Below are 21,458 nucleotides of genomic sequence, written 5' to 3'. Positions count from 1 at the left end.
TGTTCTGGGGGCCTCTGGATGTCTGGGGTTTTGATCTCCTCCATACCTGCTTCATACCCTGGAGGACGGGGCTGTGGCTCCCCACACTCCCTAGCAGATCGTTACATGGAGAAACCTTTGGAATGCAAGCATGCTGATCCACACAAGTATGCACACAGGTGTACACACGGGTATTCACAGATGCAGACTACAGCTTTCTTGGCTGCTGCCTCAAAGCACACTGTGCGCTGTCTATCTTGCGTGCTGCACAATATCGTTTATTATTTAGTATCTACTGATATCTACTGCTAGCTAGTTTATTGTGATGGTGCTGTTTTTTTTTATTATGTTGCTCTTTGTTGTTTGCTTTCTCTTCTGTTTTTTTTCTCCATACAGGTGACCCAGGTGTTTTGTTTTTTTGTTTGTTTGTTTTTTCTTTCTTCCCCCCTTCTCACCGTCTCTTCTCCCCTTTGGTTTTCTTTCTCTCCCTCTCTTTCTTTCATTCTTTCTCCCTGTCCTATCCCCCAGTCATGTCTGTCCCGTTTGTAGCAACTGAAAATAAAATAAATTCATAATTATAATAAAGGTCAATCAAATGGACCAATATGGCCTTATGCCTTAAGACAACAATTCTGATGGCTAAAGATCCAAACGGGACACAAAAAAAACAAAAAAACAAATAACACTCCAGATGTTTCAAAATCTATAATTTGGGAGTCGCTAAAAGCATATCTGCGGGGCCAAATTATTTCTTTTTCGTCTTATAAGACTAAAAAGCGAAACGAATGGCTTCGGGAGCTGACGGAGCTCATAGCTAACATTGACACACAATATGCTACCTGTCCAACCGCTGATTTATACAAGCAGAAGGTACTGCTGCAGTCTGAATTTGACACTCTCTCAATTAAAGAAACTGAGAAGCTCCTACCTAGATCAAGACATCATGTATACCAGCATGGTGAAAAAGCAAGTAGATATCTTTCGCATCAGCTTTGTCAATCCGCCACAGCTCAATCTATACCCAACATACAGTTAGACTCCGGTCAGGTGGTAACACACCCTGACGGAATTAATGCTGCTTTCAAGCTATTTTATCAGGATCTCTGGGGTGGCTGTAGCTCAGGTGGCAGAGCAGGTCAGCCACTAATCAGAAGGTCGGTGGTTCAATCCCAGGCTGCCTCCTGGCTGCATGCCAAATATCCTTGGGCAAGATACTAACCCCATGTTTGCCTACTGGTGGTGGTCAGAGGGCCCGGTGGCGCCAGTGTCCGGCAGCCTCGCCTCTGTCAGTGCGCCCCAGGGCAGCTGTGGCTACAACGTAGCTTGCCATCACCAGTGTGTGAATGTGTGTGTGAATGGGTGAATGACTGAATGTAGTGTGAAGCGCTTTGGGGTCCTTAGGGACTAGAAAAGCGCTATACAAATGCAGGCCATTTACCATATACCATTTACTTCCCGCACTGATTATTCAGAGGCTGACTTGGTTTCCTTCTTGAGGAACATAGATACTCCCACTATTAACCCAGACCAACATGAGCTGCTGGAAAGACCTATTACCTCAGCGGAAATATTGCAGGCAGTTAATTCTTTGCAAAATGGCAAGGCACCGGGCCCAGGTGGCTTCTTGTGTGATTTCTATAAACGCTTTGCCGACAAGTTTGTTTCTTTACTGTCTGAGGTTTTTTCAGAAATTCAGGCAACAAGCACGTTGCCACAAACTCTGTCCCAAGCCACAATCTCTGTAATACTCAAAAAAGACAAGGATCCTCAAAAATGTGGATCCTATCGCCCCATTAGTCTACTGAATGTGGATTATAAGATCCTCACAAAAGCTCTTGCACTTTGTATTGAGAAGGTAGTACCTTCTATTATACATGAGGACCAAACAGGCTTTATAGTGAACCGCCAGTCATATTTCAATATCAGACGGCTGTTAAATATCCTATATTTTGACCATTCAGTTGATCACTAATAGTCTCACTAGATGCCGAGAAGACTTTTGACTGTGTGGATTGGCAATATTTGTTCTCCGTTTTGAAAAAATTTGGCGTCGGTTCTAATTTTATTTCATGGATCAGGACTCTGTACTCAGCACCCCTGTCTTCAGTCCGCACCAATAACACTATTTCAGAATACTTTTCCTTACATAGAGGCACCCGCCAGGGATGCTCCTTAAGCCCCCTGCTATTCAATCTGTCAATAGAGCCGCTGGCGGCAGCATTGAGAACAGACCCCATAATAAGGGGGATCACTATGGGAAACACTATTCATAAGTGCTCCTTGAATGCAGACGATCTCCTTCTGTATATTACAGATCCGGAGGCATCAATTCCTTCACCTCTGGACCTCATTGGATCCTTTGGCCGCCTGTCTGGTTACAGATTTATGGAAGAAATATAGTATCATCAGAATTCAAGTATTTTTAGACATTGAATTTATAACACTAAACTTTTATCCTCCAAATTTCCCTGCAAAAATTCACCTGCAAAAGTGATGAGCTTGAATGATCCAAGCCAGAGCAATCAGCACTAGATCCAGTCGAGCGGCTCTCAGCCAATTAAATTATGCTGTTTGATCACATGACACCGTTAGCCAGCAGTGTGTCTCCTAAAAGAGAGCTGTTTAAAGGTGAGTAATTAAGTTTTTCTCCTAAATAGAGATCATTACAGAACGCCTAGTCCTACTTAAAATCCCATTTATTTTTATTTTATTTTATCATCTACTCGAACTAAGGAAAACGTTTGACTAACTCAAAGACAATTTCCACGCCTCCCCTGCCTGTCTGCAGAGGCAGTTTTGAATTTAGGAGCAGCAAGATGGAAGCGGCAAACCCTGGCGATTCTCCGGTAAGTACAGTGGGGCAAAAAAATATTTAGTCAGCCACCGATTGTGCAAGTTCCCCCACCTAAAATGATGACAGAGGTCAGTAATTTGCACCAGAGGTACACTTCAACTGTGAGAGACAGAATGTGGAAAAAAAATCCATGAATCCACATGGTAGGATTTGTAAAGAATTTATTCGTAAATCAGGGTGGAAAATAAGTATTTGGTCAATAACAAAAATACAACTCAATACTTTGTAACATAACCTTTGTTGGCAATAACAGAGGTCAAACGTTTACTATAGGTCTTTACCAGGTTTGCACACACAGTAGCTGCTATTTTGGCCCATTCCTCCATGCAGATCTTCTTGAGAGCAGTGATGTTTTGGGGCTGTCGCCGAGCAACACGGACTTTCAACTCCCGCCACAGATTTTCTATGGGGTTGAGGTCTGGAGACTGGCTAGGCCACTCCAGGACTTTCAAATGCTTCTTACGGAGCCACTCCTTTGTTGCCCGGGCGGTGTGTTTTGGATCATTGTCATGTTGGAAGACCCAGCCTCGTTTCATCTTCAAAGTTCTCACTGATGGAAGGAGGTTTTGGCTCAAAATCTCACGATACATGGCCCCATTCATTCTGTCCTTAACACGGATCAGTCGTCCTGTCCCCTTGGCAGAAAAACAGCCCCATAGCATGATGTTTCCACCCCCATGCTTCACAGTAGGTATGGTGTTCTTGGGATGCAACTCAGTATTCTTCTTCCTCCAAACACGACGAGTTGAGTTTATACCAAAAAGTTCTACTTTGGTTTCATCTGACCACATGACATTCTCCCAATCCTCTGCTGTATCATCCATGTGCTCTCTGGCAAACTTCAGACGGGCCTGGACATGCACTGGCTTCAGCAGCGGAACATGTCTGGCACTGCGGGATTTGATTCCCTGCCGTTGTAGTGTGTTACTGATGGTGACCTTTGTTACTTTGGTCCCAGCTCTCTGCAGGTCATTCACCAGGTCCCCCCGTGTGGTTCTGGGATCTTTGCTCACCGTTCTCATGATCATTTTGACCCCACGGGATGAGATCTTGCGTGGAGCCCCAGATCGAGGGAGATTATCAGTGGTCTTGTATGTCTTCCATTTTCTGATGATTGCTCCCACAGTTGATTTTTTCACACCAAGCTGCTTGCCTATTGTAGATTCACTCTTCCCAGTCTGGTGCAGGTCTACAATACTTTTCCTGGTGTCCTTCGAAAGCTCTTTGGTCTTGGCCATGGCGGAGTTTGGAGTCTGACTGTTTGAGGCTGTGGACAGGTGTCTTTTATACAGATGATGAGTTCAAACAGGTGCCATTCATACAGGTAACGAGTGGGGGACAGAAAAGCTTCTTACAGAAGACGTTACAGGTCTGTGAGAGCCAGAGATTTTCCTTGTTTGAGGTGACCAAATACTTATTTTCCACCCTAATTTACGAATAAATTCTTTACAAATCCTACCATGTGAATTCATGGATTTTTTTTTCACATTCTGTCTCTCACAGTTGAAGTGTACCTCTGGTGCAAATTACTGACCTTTGTCATCATTTTAAGTGGGGGAACTTGCACAATTGGTGGCTGACTAAATACTTTTTTGCCCCACTGTATATTGTTTTTTATCTTCAAGTTTGTCTTTTGAAACGTTAATTTTATTTAAATCCGTTGCTCACGTATAAAGTACACAGACGGGGTCTTTGCTCAACTCGTCTGAGGCGTGTCTCACTAAGCGCTACATGCTAGCATCCAGCTAACCGAGCTACCCTTTACATGCTGTGCTTTGGAAAATAGGATACTCGTTAAAAAAAAAAATACTCCGCAGATATTGATAGATAGATGAACACTGCAAATATAATGTTGTAAACAAGAACGGCCTTTGGTGAAGGGGTAAAATACACCATTAATAAAGCCATAGAGTGAATGGCTGCCATGGTTGCAGAACGGCCTGATTTAATGACAAGAATGGGGAAGAGTGAGGTGAAGTGAACCAAAGCCACAAAACACGGTCAGACAAGGCGGCAAAAGGGCAGTGATCTGTCCGTCAGTATGAAGTTGGTGTGTGCTTTGGTGAACAAAAACTCGAGACCGGTAGGAGGAAGATGGGAGACTCGTGTTTCACTGGAATAGTGGTGAATTAAAACATCCTTTGTTGGGGACATTTAGATGTAAATGCATCCATACAGGTGAGACAGAGGCAGACCAGACAGTGAAGAAAACAAGGCAAACATTAGAAATATTAAAACGGAAATATAGGATTAATATAACATACAATTAGGGAAAATGTAAGGAACACAATGTAAGTGATATTGTAAAGTCATTAAAACAGCATACTCTGATTAAAAGAAACATGTAATTGGGTAGGATAATAATAATATTAAAAAACATGTACAAGATGGGTATGTATACTTGTACCCAGAATTTAACAACTATAAAGTTGTAGCATGTCAGTACCTTACCCCATCCACATCCTGATTGCTCTGGCTTGGGTCTTTCAAGTTCATCACTTTTGCAATTGAATTTTTGCAGGTGGATTTTTTGCAGGTGAATTTTTTGCAGGTGAATTTTTGCAGGTGAATATTTTTGCAGAGAAATTTGGAGGATAAAAATTCAGTGTTATAAATCCAATGTCTAAAAATACTTGAATTCTGATGATACTATATTTCTTCCATACAGATTGAACCTGGCTAAAAGCACACTGTTCCCTATTAACAGTCTGGCAAAGGAAGCTGACTACTCAGCCTTTCAGTTTAGACTGGAACACTCCTCATTCACCTATTTGGGTATTCAAATCACAGACGCTTATCAGGATCTTTTTAAACAAAATTTTATCCCTTTATTAGAGAAAACAAAATCGGATTTGGCACACTGGTCAGTATTACCCATCTCTTGCTGGGCGGGTCAACACGATTAAAATGGTAGTCTTGCCTCGATTCATGTACCTCTTCCAGATGATACCCCTTTTTCTTCCTAAAACCTTTTTCATCCAGTTAGACGGACTCATATCATCTTTTATTTGGGACAAAAAAGTTCCAAGAATCCGTAAATCCTTGTTACAGTGTTCTAAGTCGGAAGGCGGCCTGGCCCTACCAAACTTTATGTATTATTATTGGGCTGCCAATATTGTGAAATTATCCACCTGGATGCGGGGTTTTAGGGAGGGCAGAGGGCCGCCTTGGTCCACTATGGAGCTAGACGGTAATCTCACCATATCCCCTGTTGCAATAATGTGTTCAGGTCTACCAGTCAGTCGCAATGTTCATTTTAAAAATCCTGTGGTTAAGAACTCTCTCAATGTCTGGTTTCAGCGTTCTCCTATTACGTCAAATCATCTTTTTTTTACCAGCTCTGAGCGATGCAGGGTTCAAGGTTTGGTACAGCAGAGGAATTATCTGCTTCTCTGATCTGTTTGTTAAAGGGTCATTTTTATCCTTTGAAGCATTGTCTAAAGATTTTGGAATCCCAAAGACTCACTTTAGATACTTACAAGCGCGTAGCTTTGCAGTTAAACACTTCACTTCTTATCCAAGTCTACCTAATGTCTGTACACTTAAATGGTAAATGGTCTGTATTTGTATAGCGCTTTACTTGGTCCTAAGTACCCCCAAAGCGCTTTACTCTATACACAATCATCCACCCATTCACACACACATTCACTTGAGGATTGTCTGCAATTTCGATCTATTGCTAGAGGTCACATCTCTCAAATATATAGCACATTGCAGCATATAAAGGCAGACTCTGTGTCCAAAGCCATAAATGCCTGGGAGCTGGACTTAAACCTCCAGATCCCAGACGACCTATGGGATCTTAGTGTTAGCAAGATCCATGAATCCTCAATCTGTATACGGCATTGTATAATACAGTTTAAAATTCTTTACCGGGCGTACCTAACCAAAGCTAAACTAGCCAAAATATACAATGCCTCTGATGATAGATGTCCGAGGTGCAAGCAATCACCCGCCGACATTAACCATATGTTCTGGAGCTGCTCTGATTTGAACCGGTTCTGGGAATTAGTTTTTAATATGTGTGTGGGAAAACAATTGATCCTAATCCGATAACAGAAGTCTTGGGTGAGAGAGGTGATGAGGTGCTTGCAGACAGAGTATTTGAGATACAGTTTGAGAGGGTCTCAAAGTAAATACTACAAAACCTGGTCATCCTTTGTTGAATATGTGGAGAAGTTGTCATTTACTGCTTTTATCTGTGTTTGGGGTTTTTTCTCTTTCTTTCTTTAAAGCCACCTACTATCTGTAGCAAGCCAAAAAGAACTGCGCACAATGCAGCCCCCCTTTTATTTATGTATTTATTTTATTCTGTTTTTGTTTGTTTTGTTTTTTGGTGGGTTTTGTTTTTTGGGTTTCACATGGTAGTATTTTTTTGTTTGTGCCCATAGATTATACATTTTTCTGCATCCAACTGGTTTGCCACTGCGTGGCTCAACCGGTTTCACAATGGCAGTGTTTGTAGTCGCAATTCGAGTTATATTTGTCTGTACTTTTGTCATATTGGAAAATCATAAATAAAGTTGTCAAAAAAAAAAAAGACTTGTCTGAGAGCCCAATATAACTGCAAAGGTGAACAGGTAAATAAAGAAAACATCAACAAATTTTGCCTTTCAGTGGTTTTACAATTAAGCAATACACAAGTTGATACAGAAAAATAGCCCTGTTAGTTTCTGTTTTATGTTTCTAAATGTTCCAAAATTAAAAGTTGACTTCAGTATGTCCAGGGGTTTTTTGCTTCCATATGGAAATGGGCCCACTCAAAAGTATTGTCTTTCTGAAATAAGCAAGGCCTTCCCTGAAAACAGTTTCTTCTGGATGGGAGCATATGTCTCTCTAAAATTGCTACATACATTTCAGCACTAATGTTGCCTTTCCAGATGTGCAACCAATAACAGAATCATGAATGCTTTTAATACAATCTTTACTGCCCATCTTTACTTGTTAATCTACTAAAATTAACATTTTTTATACCCTCCTCATGTTACAGATCTATTGACAGTCAACCTAAATAGACGCAAAGCTGTTTCTTTTTAGTGCTGCTTGCTTTTTCAGCCTTTTGTTGTCCCCTCCTAACTTCTTTGAGACTGCCATCAAATTGTATACGTGCTACTGTTTTTTGGGTTTTTTTGAAAGAGTAAAATGCCTGAATTTTAACATTTGATTTGGTTTTATTTGTGGTCCCGGCAGCGTGGAGGGAAACGGGATTCTCATGTGCTCCATTGACAACCTTCCTGCTCAGCTCCCAATCGAAGCCACAGAGTATTTTGGTGACCGTCTCTTCCCCTACATCTGGGAGATGGTAAGACGTCTGATTTGATGCCACCAATTTTCCAGTGCATTTGGTGGTGTTTTCTGATCAAGTATGGGAGAGGGCTATGACATGTTTCACATAGTGTTTCCTTGTGAATTATATGTCATTACCAGCTACCTTCAGATTCAACCAGACCATTGGACGAAGAAGAATTTAGCCCACAAGTCAGAGATGTAAGTAGTGAAATGTTGGTTGAGAGAAGTATCTCACTTTATTTGTTACAAAGGCATGATGCTATTTTCAGTTGAGTGTTTTACTTCATTTTCTAATTCAATATTTTGGTTGATAACATACATTTATTTATTTGGATTAGATATGTGTATGTAACGGATGTTTATTTGACTCTTTCTGCAAATAAGTGAAATTCATGTTTGGTTTGGATGTTCTGATTTATTCCTAAAGGCTGTCATCGCCTCTAACGGAAAACTTACTCCAAAGTTTGAATACATTGAAAAACTTAGAGAAAGAAGGTAAGTCTTCAGACAGGAACTGTGAATATGTAAGTTTGTTTGTTTGTTTGTTATATTTGCATTTAAATGCTTCGTTTGAATGTAATTCTTATTTTAAATGTTCATCAAACCTGTTAAAACATTCTATGAGTAAGATACAATGTCTAACGATTACAGGAAAGGTGCAATAGCTCACCAGCTCTGAATTTCTAAATTGTAGAGCTTGTTAACCTCAGTTATTAACTTGGTTTCTAGTGTGCCGTTTCTGCTGTTGCATTCCTTAAGTAATCCTTTCCTAGAATTGTCATTTGTGAAGTTTGAGGATCTTTGTTCATAGTAACAAACCATTACTATGTGCTGCCTTCTGGTGTCTGCTGTGCCTGCATTAACACCTTACTTAGCTAGCATGCTAAATAGGCCATCTCCGCTAACTAACTCCAGAAGCTGGAATATGCACTCACCAAGTGGTAGACATATCTTTTCTACTCTTTTACACTAAAAACCCAATCACTCATTATGCTGAGTCTTTCTGTCTTGTTTTGTCTGGTGTTAACATACAGGTTCTTTTGAGGTGTAATCAGATGTAAAATGTAATCAACAGATATAACAGATATAATCAATACCAGTTTTACTTCTGTGCATAAATAAAAGCTAGGACAAAGACTGGAGGCAGGATATAACTGCTAGAATTCCACTGTTAACAGGGGAACCTTGACTGCACTTAGGAGTTTCGTAGAGATGATTTATCTTAAAAGAATACAATATTTTTTTTCAAGTGTCTTTAAGTAAATGAGTACAAATAACATAACATAATAACATAAAACGGTTCATTGCTTGTGACTATGGAAAAAGACAGCGTTCAAATAACATCAGATTTGTACATTTTCTCCATTTTCTGTACATCAGCAATGTCTGAAAATAGTACTGGAATATTTTTTGTCTTATCTGCTACATTAAGTAAGTTTGAAGACTAACATTGAGGACAGGTTTACTTGTTTATGTTAGCATCTACTTTACATGCCCAGGCAACAAATCTAGCTATTTAATATTGCATGTTCTTATTATTACATGTCAGATCTGCAGTTAACTTATGGCAGCTTATTAGCAAACTGTGGGTCCAGCCAGTCACTTACAAATGTAAAACATTTTGAAGCTTAGACTTGTAAGTAAACATGCCCTGTGATCTAATGCTTTTTTCTAGTACCAAAGTCACAGAAGTCAATTCAGTCTGGCTCTGTATAAAGGAGATTTCTCAAAAACATGAAAATATAATCATTTGCACATTTAGCATTCGTCATCTGGGAAATCACATTTATAGCATATAGCATTTAGGAATGGTTTTAAATCTGCTATAATTATTTTCTCAGATCTGTTGATTATTTGTAATTGATTTGCTTATTTTTCTGCAGTCTTAGCTTTTTTTTACATGTTCGCAAGAGTTGTATTTACAAATATTTGAATGTGTTTGTTGGATCTATTGACAGATCTATGACTTTATAACGTTTAACCAATGAATATTTTTATTAATCATTAACAATCAGACTGTATGCATTTTTTTCTCGAAGGCTGTAGGAACAGCTTGCTTGGAGGTATCTCATCCTCTTTTCACCATCCTCAGTGAATCCATGGTCACCAAAGCCTTCCATTTGGTCATATTTAGGCCAGCTCTAAGACCTGATGAGTTTTTTTTCTTAACTGATCCTAAGTATAATTTTTCGAGACAAGCCATGCCATCAAATTTTTAATCCTTTTGACTGAATTTGGCTCCTTAAGATATGTAAACTTAGGGGGTAATCCTCCTGAGTGAATGTCTGCCTTTTCTTTTTTAATTAAGAATACAAGTGCCAGGCAGATCTACAGTCAGTCCCGCTGTGGCTAGAGCATTTGTGCAATGCGGTTTCCAATTAGGCCAGCGATAACAAGCCCACGGGTTTGACTCCGGGGGGGATTTGAGGGGGGTGATGGGATCTTAATCCCACAGGTCACTCTGGGTGCCTCAATCATCCAATAATATTGGTGGTGGTGCTGGTGTAATGTTGAGGGGATCCTGCCTGCAAAATCACAAACTGATTTTTTTTACTGAATCTAGCAGATATTTTAAGAAGGATATATAATTTGATTAAAAGTCCTACTCTGGGTTTTCCAGAGCATGGCTTTCATTGTCACGTTGTTTAATCACAAGTCACTACTTTTATGATGCCAGAGATTCCTTTAACAAAACAGAAAAAAAACCCAAATACATAAAAAGGAATATACATAGTAATATTTAAATGAGGCATACTCATAGGTTACCTTGCTTTTTAAATCTTACTAACAGTTAATGTATTGTGTATTATACATTATAATATAATGTACTATAAATGCTTCTTTCTGACATTTTTATTATTTACTTCCAATTTAAACAAAAATGCACTGCCTGACAAGAAAAGTACCAACCTAGATCTAACTAAACAAATGATCTCCCATTGGAGAATTATTGCTATGATTGATTGGTTTTAATTGGGCTATTGAACCCTAAATAATACGGTGCTTCTCATTAAACAATCACAATGGAAAACATACATCCTGTCGTTGTAGAAATGTCTTACTCCATTTAGAAAGATCATATCATTGGCTTGCATTAAGCAAAGGTTGAGGAGAAGCACTGGTGGCCGCCAGGATTTTTACCTATTTTTTTCCCATGTTTCACCCACTTTCTCCACTGCTAGCCTTCCTCTTGTCTGAATTCTGTCCAATTCTTCATCAGTCATACAGTTTGCTACCTATTGCTGCCATTTTGACTTTGTACACACTGTATTGTAAATAACTAAGACATTGATTCAAACCTTTCTACACATTACCCTCTTTGACTCTCAGAGGAGGCGGACGCATCTTTCCCCTCTCCCTCCCTTATCTTCCCGGCTGCTGCTTCTATCTTTTAGTCTAGTCTCTTCTAACTCTAACCCTCAAAGAGTTTCTCAGTCTTGTTCTCTAAAACCTAAAGAATTATGGATTTGATCAACTGTTCCCGTAACGGAATTGACACCTTGCTGGGCTTGGGAGAGCCAGATTGTCCTGCGGAGACGTTTGCTGCCAGATACTCGATGGTCGATTGCGTTGTGTGTCTGGCGACACTCTCGATGGAGGACAATGAACAACATCTACCAATTTGGAACCACGATAACAGAGTTCTGGCTGATTGGAGCTGGCTCGGATCTGGCTTATCAAAGAACAAGAAGTGGCTATAGCTGTTCAAAATCCCACAAGGCTGGCCGACATGATAGGCAGGGCTGTGAGTACTCAGACTGTGTTTTGAACGCAATATGGATAACATATTGGAGAAGAACAACGGGAATTGAGATAATTGGTGACCAGTCATCAATGTTCCCTCTAATTTTTCGTGTGTCTGAGCAAACACACAAACTCCCTGAGCAGTCTCTTGGACCACTGTGAGCAACAGCACTGTGGTCAGCATCAAGTTACATGGTTTATTAAAATAATCAAATTACAGTGTTTACATTTATGTTAGCTACTTTTAATTAACTGCTTTAGCCCACTTACAACGAAAATTTAAAAAGAATCTTGTTCATGACCTGGTATGTTAACACAGTAAAAATAACTTGAATTTTGAAAACACAACTTTCTTTTTTTTTCTTTTTTTCTTTTTTTTATATAAAGCTCTGACTTGTATTATGATCACGAGTTTGTGGTCTGGGAGAGAGTCCTGTAACTCCGTCTGCAAAATACAGTATATAATGACCAATGTTGGGCAATTAATTATATAGTTACTTTTTCAAAAAAGTAACTGAGTTATGCAAACAACAAAGTTTTTGCAGCTGTTTACCTAAAAATGCAGCCAAGGCTTTTTTTTAAATAAGCATTTCAAACTATTTACAAAACAATCAGCTGTTCTGCATCAAATTTGATGCCACACAAATTATTTGTGCCCCTCCAAAAAATAATTTCTGTCCACTATGAGATAAAGGAGAACGACAGCCTGATACCTGCAGGCCTGACAACAGGAGATGTATCACTCCTGTAACACCTGTAACGTTCAGCAGTCGCCTCATTGTTCTGACACACACAACAAAACTATTGACTACACTACACACTAACTACACAACAAAACACACTAACTACACATGATTTGCGCTAAACGTCGCAAATCTCTCACATCTCAAAACACCGCCGTCACTCCTAAAACTTCCCCCTTCCTAAACAACAAAATACCATGTTGCTTAGGGGTGCAACGATACACAAAATTCACAATTCGGTTTGGTTCGATACTTTGGTGCCACGGTTCGATATTTTTTCGATACAAAAAAAATGTTCATGCCTTTTTAATTTGTCATTTATTAAAATTATAAATATATATTTTAACTCAAAAGTACAGTTTTTAAATTGAATGTCGCTGAAATAACAAAGTAATAAAAAAAATATATCTGATCGAGGAATCACTCATCTTTGGAAAAGAGAGTTTATTACAGAGAAATGGCTCTTTCCAAAATAAAAGCTATACTATACGCTTCTTCTGGGCTATATTCTCAGCAGCATATTAAACATATCAGGTCCCCATAAGGAGAATCAAGTGCTAACAGCTGTCTAAATGACTCGGGTAAAGTTTGTAGCATGCGCGCTTGTTGTTTTTGTCTGCTTCCACTTGTCTTTGCACTAGGATGATGTCAGCATAAATGTGCAGTCATATTCGTTGTGTTCTCACTAGTGCTGTCAGCGTTAATCTCGTTGAAATGACGTTAACGCCACAACACGGCAAATCTCCGTTAACGAGCTACCGCGGATCGCCCCGTGCGTGGGGCTGGACGGCCAACACGTTAACGAGCTAACTGCGCTAACACACTAGCTCCCACCCATGTAATTGAGCATTGCGTGGCACATCCAACATACTGTTTTACTTTTGTCCATGACGCGCTTACCTTCAGGGTCATACGTCACATGAAAACCAAAATAATTCCAAACACCAGATCTGAATGAGGGTGGGGGAGGTTCAATTTGCCATGTTGCAAGGAGAGCTTAACTTCTGTCTCGCTAGCTTGCCCTGCGCTCACTGAATCTGCGTTCGACTACTCCGCCTAGGCTGCACTGTCGAGCGCAGATTCACTGAGCGCTCAACACAGACAGCATCATCAGAAGGAAAGTTGATAAAATAAATTACAAATGTTGTATTGTTCGATACATATGCGTACCGAACCGAAAGCACTGTATCGAACGGTTCAATATCGATACGAATATCGTTGCACCCCTAATGTTGCCATATCATTTTTTGGATTGGTTGGCATGGTACATTTTTCCACCAATAGGAAAGGGTGGGGTTTTTTGGTTTTGTTTTTGCTCACAAGCTTTTGAGTGTTTTCCGTATAAAACGCTGTTTTTACCATTTCTTCCCGCACTAAATATAAACAACGATAGTATTCAGGAAGAAAACCAAACATTGCATATATTTTTATCATAACTCTGGTTTTACGTGGCCTATCAACACAATTTAAAAACTGGTATAAAGTCCACACTTTTTCCTTCAATTGTTCCGTCTGTCCTGCTCACATCTCCAATGGTTGTGCGCGTTGACATTAACGTGGCTTCACTCCTCATCAGCCGGTTTGCTGGCTAAAACACCAGTGTCAGCACATAAGGACGCTGTCATAGCCTGTCAACGACGTTGATTAGCTGCGTATATACGAATGTGAATCGCATTATTGGCTGGACTATGGGATAAGGTGGCATCGTTCTAATCCCATACTGGAGCAGCCAGTCACTCACTGACTAACACTGCAAAACAGAATTGTTAAAGTATTAATTTTAATTTCAATTCTGGTTAGATTTTTTTTCTGTGCGCAGAGACCATGCCAGCAGTGCGCACGCGCGCAGCTTAGAGGGAACATTGCCATGATGGACATTAGACCAACTGTAAAAATTGGATGAAGTTGTTCACACTAAACCCAAACATTCACTTCATGCGGCCCCCCTGGCGCCAGCTGAAGGCCTACCAAGGTTGAAGCTGACTGGAACAACAAATTCTTCCCATGATAACAGGATTGTTGTCAGAATTCTTTGTACCTCCTTCAAGGCCACCTGGATCCACTGGAGACTGTGATGCCTCAAAGGCATTTACGTCATTTATCTTTAATGTTTGCTTTAAAATAATTAATTTGTTTGTAGTTAAGTTAAAAAGAACCGTAAAAAGAGTTAAACATGTTAAGAAGATTTAATTTTGAAGGTGAACTTGCTAATAACCTCACTTCCTGGTGGGTTCCCTGTATTGCTTCATTTCCTGTTTAATTCCTCATCCTGGTTGCTCTAAGAGGGAGAGTGACATGCGGTTTTGCTCTGAGGCTTATCCACAGCCATCCACTTGGGAACATCGTTCAGGCAACTCCGTAAGTGTATATATTTCATGATGAAGGTGTTAAAAAGGCATAAATAGCGGTATTTGTTAAAAATTATATTTTATTTGTGATTCATGGAGGTTGATATGTACATGTTAAAAAAGGCATTCCTTTTGATGATCATTACTGTTGCTCAAGCTAACACGAAGATGTAAAGTCATATTTTGAGTTATTTCGTGATACAATATTTATGTCTTTTCAACCACAGTTTTCACCGCTTGTCAAATGAAGATTCTGAGTAAAAAGTCACGTCTACTCGGACTCATGTATTCATTGAGAGAGGTTTAGCTTGATGTTTAACCAGAGTTGCTACACTCTGCAACAGAACACTACAGAGACTGTTGACCTTCGCTTAACCGGGTGTGGTGACACTTTCTCTCAGATGAACATGGGATACACACACACACACATGCACACGCATGAAACATGTACACTGATACTGATACGTCCTCACTATCACTCTCCCTCCCCCGAATCCAATGCCTCCTCCCATGCTTACCTCCCATCCGATGTGGACACCAGATCATTGCAGCAGTCCCAGATCAGCTGTACACACTGGAATACTCTCCCAACCTCTGACAAAGCGGATGGCACAACACAGAGGCCATTTACGTGAAAAGGGAAAGACTATGGAATCAGAACGATGCCACCTTGAAACGAAACCGAAAAAAAATATTGTAACTGAAATAAATGTACTGAAAAATCTTGCATTGAAACTGAAAAAAAATTAATTGAAACTGTAATTTTTTTGTTTTCGCTTACAATTTTTTTTTTCAGTTTCAATGCAAGATTTTGCATGTATTTGCATATATTATAATGCTGACCAATGACTGGAGAAAACACTGACGACGCGGCTGTGGTCACGGACAAACTTGCACATGTCTGTTCGGGAATGGCAGATGCTGAGAGGTCCAGCGTTTACATTACCGACTATTTCAAAGTGACAGCCTGAGGTGTTCTTCAGTAAATTGGACTACCGGACAGGAGGACCTGAGGCCCCACCGCATTATTTTTGGTAAGTTAAATGTGTTTGTAAACTAATCCGTAATTTAGGTCCTTAGCTAGCTACCTAGCTCCATCATCTCATCTTTGCAGATGTCCATTTATAAAGTATCAACAACTCAAAGGTAAACATGATATTAGAAAATGTGTTAGTATATAAGGCCTTTAAAACAAATAAAAAATAAACAGCTCATATGTCAGCTGTCGGCAGAACTGTAGGACTGAACAACTTCAGATCCCGAGTGTGTGAGGACAGAGAAGGAACAGCTCTATTTCAGATTTGAAAGATAAACTTTATATTTCAGTTTGTGATCATTCTGTTCTGTTTGTGATTACAGGAGCCGTCCTCAGATTCAGACCTCAGCACCACCCAGTGACAGCAGACAGATCATCCTATATCTTCAATCTTTGCAGTAACTCCAAAATTAACTGAAGAAAACAGTACAAAGGTTAAAGTACCACATGTGCTGTCAGTGAAAGCTGCAGCTGTTTTATTGATAAATTTAAAGACAAAAAGTCAGAAGGATTAATCACCCCTGTAACTGTGTCACTATACATCAGCATTAACAGTACCTCAGTTTGGTGTTTCAGAAAACTGCTGATCTCAGACCTGCACAACTTCTGTTTTAAACACTGAATGTACTCAGCTACATGAAGAGCACATGATGTTTTCTCTGACACAATTAAATAAAACCTGATTAAAGTCAAAGGTTGTTACTTGTATTTGAACTAAAAACTTGTGATCTGGAATTCTTTCACTGTTTTTAGGCAATAGTGTGTTATTTATCATAAAGTAATTCAGAGTCATTCATACCAGAGTAACCAGTGAGCACAAAATATATTTAACTTTCTACAGGACTTAAAGCTATTACTATAGCTTATAGCTATAGCTATTACTTAACTGCACTACTGTATAGTTCTGTGTAAATAATCATTCTGTACATACGATAATTTTTAATCCTACAACTGTTTATAACTTGCATAGTTCACATTTCTGTATAACTGTATATCTCAGATTTCTGTATAGTTTTTTATTACATATTTATATCCTGTTCATATCCTGTACATAGCTTGTACTCACTACAGCCTGTACATACTTATAGTTATAGAATATTCTTAACATACTTCATACCGTGTACATTATAACATACCATAATAGACCTATTTCTGTAATATACTTACATATCTATATTATTGCTAATATATATTGTAATATATCTATATCATGGCTAAAGCACTTCTGGATGGATGCAAACTGGATTTCGTTGCCATGTGCATGTGCAATGACAATAAAGTTGAATTCTATTCTATTCTATTATGTAAAAGTCCAGACCCTCTGAGGATTATCTGAGTACTTCTAACATTACACAAAGCAAAGGTCTCCATCAGTGTTCATGAAATGCTGGGTTTATCCTTCTTGTGAGGGAGCTGCTGGTGAAGATCACAAGCCCTGCTTGATCCCAGCGATGAGTTTCAGTCTTCCTGGTGTTTGTGAAATGATGCCTCTCACTGTGGGTCAACAGAACATCTGGCACAGGACAGCTGTAATGAAAGAAATTGGAGAAGTTTTGAAAAAAAAATCTTGGAAATACCCTATATGTGAGAAGCAGATTTTGTATTTACTTTTCTTTTGCCAATCAAGATAACTGAAATTATAATTTTCACCATACAATTACTAACCTTGTCATCTCCTACACTGTCTGTTTTGGGCTCTGGGCTCGTCCTTCCCAGCGCTCATGAGACTGCTTTGCTGCACTGTGGTATGAGGTGCTAACCTGTTGACAGTGTCGGGAAGGTTACTTTTAAAATGTATTCCACCAAAGATTATAGAAGTAATGTATTCTGAATACTTTACAACTACATGAATGTACTATTGCTGTGTGATTTATTACTATTACTGAAGGCTACTCACCATACCAATACCAACTAGATGTTAAAATCATAATATAAATGAGTAACAGTAGGTGGACATTTTGTTAAGCCAAGCATTTGTTTAACCATAACTATTAATGACTGAATTCATTTTTTCAAAAATAAAGATTTTAACAGTGTTAGGAAGGTTACTTTTAAAATGTATTCCACTACATATTACAGATTACATGCCCCAAAATGTATTTTGTAACGTATTCCGTTACGTTACTCAGTGAGAGTAACGTATTCTGAATACTTTAGATTACTTAATATATTATCATGCTTTTTACAACAACATGAATGTACTATTGCCAGGGATGGGTATCGTTTAGGTTTTATCCGATACCGGTGCCAAATCGGTACTTTTGAAACGGTGCCGGTGCTCAAACGGTGCTCAAACCGGTGCTTAAAGAATGGAGAACACAAAATTGGTCCAAAAACCTCTCATGTTCAGCTGTTTTTTTGTAAAAAGATAACAATGTTAGCCTTTTCTGCAGCTATGGGGCATATATGGTATCACTCTTGGCTGGAAGCAGTGCTTAAACAATGGAAAAAACACAAACTTTGTCCTAAACCTCTCATGTTTAGCTGTTTCCCTCTTTTTCTTTTGTCATTTTAGCCTTTTTGGCCAGGGTGAAGGGAGTATCTGCCATCAAACAAGAAGACAGCCGCATGTAGCTATGATGATGTTTGCTAGTTCACCTTACATGCATTAATGTAATAACGTGGTTAGTCTACTCAACGTAAATTACACACGAACAACATTAAGCTACTCACGCAGAGAAGAACGGCTGCTGCTGCATCATCCTCATCATTTCTGCTACACTGGCAGGGCTAGGGGCCAGGACTGTCCTCTTCGTGTTTTTGGGGGGATGTTGCTAACTCCGGGTCTGATAACAGGCACCACACCCGCAGTAGATGCGTTCAGTGTGAGGTCTTGCAGCAAGCTATCAAATACGGTGCATTTCTCGGCTTTTAAAAAAAACGCTATGCGTCGCCAGGTATTTCATCGGATTTGAGGTGTTACCTCCTTTGACAGTATCACAGTATCAGCTTAAAGCACTTGTTGCAAGCTGCTGAGTTTGCATCTTTTGCTGTGAAGTACAGCCAGACTTTTGACCGCTTCGCCTTGGGCATTTTTAATCTGTAGCTCTGCTCTAAAAGAACGTACGTACCTGGGCCCGCCTACTATCCTCAGAAACGTAAAATGATTGGCTAGAAGTGTATCACAGCTCAGGAAAAAAAAAGCACCGAAATAAAGCACCGAAATGTGCGCTGCTTTTCGGTCTGGTTACTACCGTTTATGTCAGAACACCAGTACCCATCCCTAACTATTGCTGTGTGATTTATTACTATTACTGAAGGCTACTTGTCATACCAGTGCCAACTAGATTTTTAAATCTTAATATAAAATGAGTAACAGTAGGGTGGACATTACGTAAGGCTGCACTTTTTGCAGCGATCTCGTATGGAAAACTATTCCACGCGTATATAAAACAGGTCCACGGCTCCGAACCATAGTAAAGGGACCTCTGGCTAATACGTCGGGTTTGTGTCGTGCTCGTAGCTGAAAACTAGCTTTACTTTGTTGTCTGGGTCAACTTTGCTAGCGAGAGACAGAGAGAGGCGTTGAAAGGCTGCTCCAACGGAACTGACAAAATATGACGGAATTGTATTGACAGCTTCGTCATCTAAAACTTTTATTTGTTGCTTTAAATGATTCGACCAGAAAACCTGTAATTTGTGTTGTTCCAGTCAAATCATACAGTTTTAAGGATCAGATGGAAACATTAATCAGAATCAGAAAGGGTTTTATTGCCAAATGTTGAGCAGGTTTACAACATTAGGAAATTGCTGCGGTACTTAGTGCAAACATACTGTCATATAACGCTTAAATAGACATAAAAATAAGAATTAAAAGTGCTAAGTAGATAGATATATACATGAGTGCAGGTGGTGATCAGTGCAAACATGATCAGTGCAAACAGATGAATGAGCAAGGAATCAGAGTTTCATGAACTGCATCTCTGGTGTTCCTTTTTTATTTGCAACAAATATCCATATCTGATATCCTAGGTATGCTGTGCTTCAGTTTTTGAAATCTCATGTTTTAGGTAGAGATCGACCGATCCGATATTACGTATCGGTATCGGTCCGATACTGACGTAAATTACTGGATCGGATATTGGATAGAAATAAAAATGTAATCCGATCCATTAAATATCAAAAAAGCACCTCACAAAACTTGCAACACGGCGTAACTCGGCTTATAACCTTAGCAAGTCGGAGCAGTATGCTCACATGATAGAGCGGCTGGGTGTATTTGGAGCCTCGCTACCAAACCAGCATTTCATCTCTGAGAAAGTTATCCCAGAGAGAAGTAAAGCAAGTGTGTAAGTTCATCTCTGAATGTTTGTAAAGCATTCCCGCGTTAAGCTTAACAACCAATACCTGGAGCGACTGCCTCTTCTTGCTGCTACTTCAATCATGAAACTCCTTAATGATCAGCTGATTGGCTTTTCTGTCGTGACTCTCTTGTTTGTTTATCGCCTACTTCGTGCCAGAAAGAGGAAACCAGCGGCTGAACAACTGCAGCACGTTTAACCTTGATAAGCTGTTGTTAGAATTTATTTAATATTACTTTCTACACCAGGATCTTTTTTTACGTAGCTAACGGCTGGTAACTGTGCAGGGGCGGATCTAGCAAAGTTTAGCCAGGGGGGCCGATAGGGCATTAACAGGGAAAAGGGGGCACAAAGACATACTTTTCTTTCTTATTCTCATTTAAAATGTCTAGCTTTTAATAAATAATTATCTGAATCTTACACCCAAAGTTTTAATCTTATGTAAAATGTATAGAAGTCAATTACTGTATATAGTAACTAATGAGTCTAATATACCCTAGTAAGGTATAGTGCTTTTTCCTTTGGGAAGGTACCATCTGTGCAGTCTGCAATTCTGTTGAAGGAAGATGTTGAATCTATTTAATTATTCTTGAAAAATAATTTAATTCTGTGCAGTTTTTTTTCACACTGCATCAAATTAAAGTTGATTATGTCGATTAAGCATCATGAGGTGTAGGTATTTATTTTTTTTGCTGGGAGTTTGCAACCCTATTAGTTAGGTTGCTTAATATTTCTGCTAAGTACTCTTTAAAATACCAGAATAGGAAGGATGGAGTAGGTTTAAGTTTATTAGATTGATCAGTATTGCTGAACTATGAAATATTTTGGGTGCAGTGTATTTTTTTACATACAGGTATAACAGAATAGCTTTAGTGTTGTTGTTTATTTAAACTTGAGTATGAACTTATACAAAATGCAGCAAGATATTAAAAAAACAGCTTTATTGATTAAAAACACACTATATCGGATTCATATCGGTATCGGCAGATATCCAAATTTATGATATCGGTATCGGACATAAAAAAGTGGTATCGTGCCATCTCTAGTTTTAGGTACTGAACTCAAATCTGTGGAGTTCAGTATGTAACTTTCCCACTTGGAGGCTCAGAAATTGAAATGTTGTCATGCTTTACCATAATAACCCAGCCTGTCTGATGTTCTTAA

General features: G+C 39.3%; 1 protein-coding gene and 1 long non-coding RNA gene across 2 annotated transcripts in view; both read left to right on the top strand.

Annotated features, from left to right (window-relative positions):
* The window catches only part of aass (aminoadipate-semialdehyde synthase), a 99,950-nt gene that overhangs the window by 68,545 nt on the left and 9,947 nt on the right, over positions 1 to 21,458 (top strand). Inside the window, exons 11-13 of the mRNA XM_024803105.2 lie at positions 8,024 to 8,135; positions 8,261 to 8,320; positions 8,550 to 8,617. Coding sequence (XP_024658873.2) covers positions 8,024 to 8,135; positions 8,261 to 8,320; positions 8,550 to 8,617 — 240 coding nt within the window. The remainder of the gene's footprint in view (positions 1 to 8,023; positions 8,136 to 8,260; positions 8,321 to 8,549; positions 8,618 to 21,458) is intronic.
* Positions 8,626 to 21,453, top strand: LOC143419449 (uncharacterized). Its single transcript, XR_013099427.1, has 3 exons — positions 8,626 to 14,967; positions 15,185 to 15,991; positions 16,317 to 21,453. It is a non-coding gene; the product is annotated as an uncharacterized LOC143419449 (long non-coding RNA).

This window comes from Maylandia zebra, linkage group LG7 (genome assembly GCF_041146795.1).
Source record: "Maylandia zebra isolate NMK-2024a linkage group LG7, Mzebra_GT3a, whole genome shotgun sequence".
Classification (NCBI taxonomy): domain Eukaryota; kingdom Metazoa; phylum Chordata; class Actinopteri; order Cichliformes; family Cichlidae; genus Maylandia; species Maylandia zebra.
This window is presented reverse-complemented; position numbering and strand designations above follow the sequence as displayed.